The 2,277-nt window shown below is 66.4% G+C and overlaps 1 protein-coding gene across 1 annotated transcript in view; it reads right to left on the bottom strand.

Annotated features, from left to right (window-relative positions):
- ASIC3 (acid sensing ion channel subunit 3) overlaps positions 1–2,057 on the bottom strand; it is a 10,912-nt gene extending 8,855 nt beyond the window's left edge. The window contains exons 1-4 of the mRNA XM_006150218.2: positions 1,524–2,057; positions 705–855; positions 300–427; positions 4–186 (exon numbers count right to left, since the gene is read on the bottom strand). Coding sequence (XP_006150280.1) covers positions 4–186; positions 300–427; positions 705–855; positions 1,524–2,057 — 996 coding nt within the window. The remainder of the gene's footprint in view (positions 1–3; positions 187–299; positions 428–704; positions 856–1,523) is intronic.
- Between the last annotated feature and the right edge of the window lie 220 nt (positions 2,058–2,277).

Here is a 2,277-nt window from a genome sequence, read left to right as displayed (position 1 = left end):
CACCATTCGGCAGCCGCATTTCCGAGCCACGTAGCGGGTCTCGCAGGCCAGGCGACACCCCATCAGGCTATAGGGAGGGCTGGGGCTGGGGCTGGGGGCACCTAGGGGATCCGAGGGTTCCTGCTCGAAGTCGGGTTCCAGAGATCTCGAAGTGCAATCTCCCCAGGGCGGTGGGAGGAAGCTCAGCTGTGGAGGGACAGGGTAGAGGAGGTTTGGGGGGAATGTCGGAGGTCCGAGTGAAGGGCCCTGGACGCTAGTGAAGAACTGCGGGATTCGGGTCTGAGGCGCAGGCGGGGTACCTGCTGCTGCTGACAGGACACGAAGGTCTGGTAGCCTGGGGCGGCCCCGAAGCCCAACTGGTCGATGACCGGCGGCTCCTCCTGGCTGTGGATCTGCACTCGGAACCCCGCCTCAAAAGGTGTCTCCTCTGAGGGTGAGGGGCCTTTGAGACGGAGACCCAGACCCCCACAGTGGGCAGCCCCCTCGACCCCAGCCCCTGATTGGGATTGAGCAGCTCTGTCCCTTCTAAGAAAGGGCATGCTTCCCAGACCTCCCCGGCCTCTCCTCCCTTTAGCCACCAGCATCCGTCTGTGCCCCAGGCTTACCTACCAGGGCCCTCCCATGAGCAGATCACCCCAAGTGTGAGGGGTGCGGCCTACCCAGAGCCACCCAGTGGGCAGACCCTGGCTCGCAGGCGCTCCTACCCGTGGCCTTCCACACGGGCAGGTACTCCTCCTGCTGCACGTCCAGCATGATCTCCAGCCCGTTGCCCACGCCTCCCTTGGGCGTGGTGAGCAGCTCGGCCCCGGGGGCACCGGAGTTAAATGTGTAGCACTGCCCCATCCGGGTGAAGATCTGTGTGGGCAGACAGTGTGGCCAGCCTCCGCCCCAGGCCAGCCCCAGTGCATGGAACCACGCCCTTCCCTGCTCCGTGTCTCTTCCTTGACACTGAAGCCATCTCTCAGTGCCCCCCGCCATGCAGGCACATGTAGTTGGACCCTCTTGGGGGCACCACTCTGACCTCTCCCTCCTATACCCCTCCCTGCAAAGCCTAGGGCATGGCTACAGGGCAATTGTTTCTCTGGAATTCGGGTAGAAGGGGGCCCAGGTGCCCTCCCCGTGCTGGCAGGTTGACGAGGCAGAGGCGAAACAAGCCCCCTCCTCCTGGCAGAGAGAAGGATCTTCTGCCCCACAACAGTCGCTCTAGAGAGTCTCCCCAGAGCCCCATGAGCAAGGTCTCCACAGACCAGTCCTTTAACCTGGGGGCACCCAGCGAGCCGGCAAGGCCTGGCACCCTGCCGTCAGCTGGAGGACAGGGGGAAGCCCAAGGAGGATGGTTGCTGGACTGACCGGAATGGCACCGGTGGGATGGGGAGCCCCTGGCTGTGGGAAGGAAGAGACCCTGGGCAGGGGGATTCCCTGGCTCTGAGGGAGCCTGGGCTAGCAAGGCCAGGAGTGGGTTCTGGGCAGGGACTGGATGGCCTTGTGGTTCCCTGGGCAGGATGAGCGGGTGGCCAGCTCACCGCGGTGAAGTTCTCGGGCCCACAGGCTTGGCCGCGGTAGCGGCAGTCCAGCAGCATGGCATCCAGGCTGTGCCCGGCCCGGGCGTAGAGCTGTGCCATGTCGAAGGTGGGGCTGGGCATGAAGCCGGCTGGTGCGGGGGGCTGGCCCAAGGCGCGCAGGAAGGCGGCGTGCTCGGCAGGGTCCAGGCCCAGCAGCGTGGGCCCCGCCCAGTGCAGGTCGTTGGGCGTGAGGCGTGAGCGGCGCAGCGGGTTGATGTTGCACAGGGTGACGGCCGGGAAGGTGAGCCGGTGGCTCTCGCGCTCGTCCAGGGCTGTCTCGTAGTGGAACTCCCCGTAGTAGCGCACTCTCCCAGCCACCTGGTAGAGGAAGGCGGCCAACGACAGGAGCACGGCCACGGCCCACAGCCCCCGGCGCAGGGTCAGGCCCCCGGGCCCGAAGACGTGGCCCAGCCCGTGCAGCGTACAGCTGCTGGCGAAAGCGCGGATGTCCGAGGCTGGACGCCTGCCCTCCTCTGGGCCTGCGGGGGGCTTCATGGCCGGAGCCTGGGAAAGGAGGCGGACAGGACGGGACTGGGCACCAGCTCTTGGGGCTTGGAAGGGGTTGGAGACGGTTGGCTGGAGGCCCAGGAGGGTGCAGGCAGGATTCAGGTGGCCAGGCAGGGGTCACCTCAGATGAGATGAGGGGAGGGGAGGAGAGGAGCCAAGACAGGTCGGAGGCACTGGCCTGGCGGGCTGGAAGAGGTGGCCTGCTTTC

The sequence above is a fragment of the Tupaia chinensis genome, unplaced genomic scaffold (genome assembly GCF_000334495.1).
Source record: "Tupaia chinensis unplaced genomic scaffold, TupChi_1.0 Scaffold000280_1, whole genome shotgun sequence".
Lineage (NCBI taxonomy): Eukaryota > Metazoa > Chordata > Mammalia > Scandentia > Tupaiidae > Tupaia > Tupaia belangeri.
The sequence above is the reverse complement of the archived record's forward strand: the minus strand, read 5'-3'. Positions and strand labels throughout refer to the sequence as shown.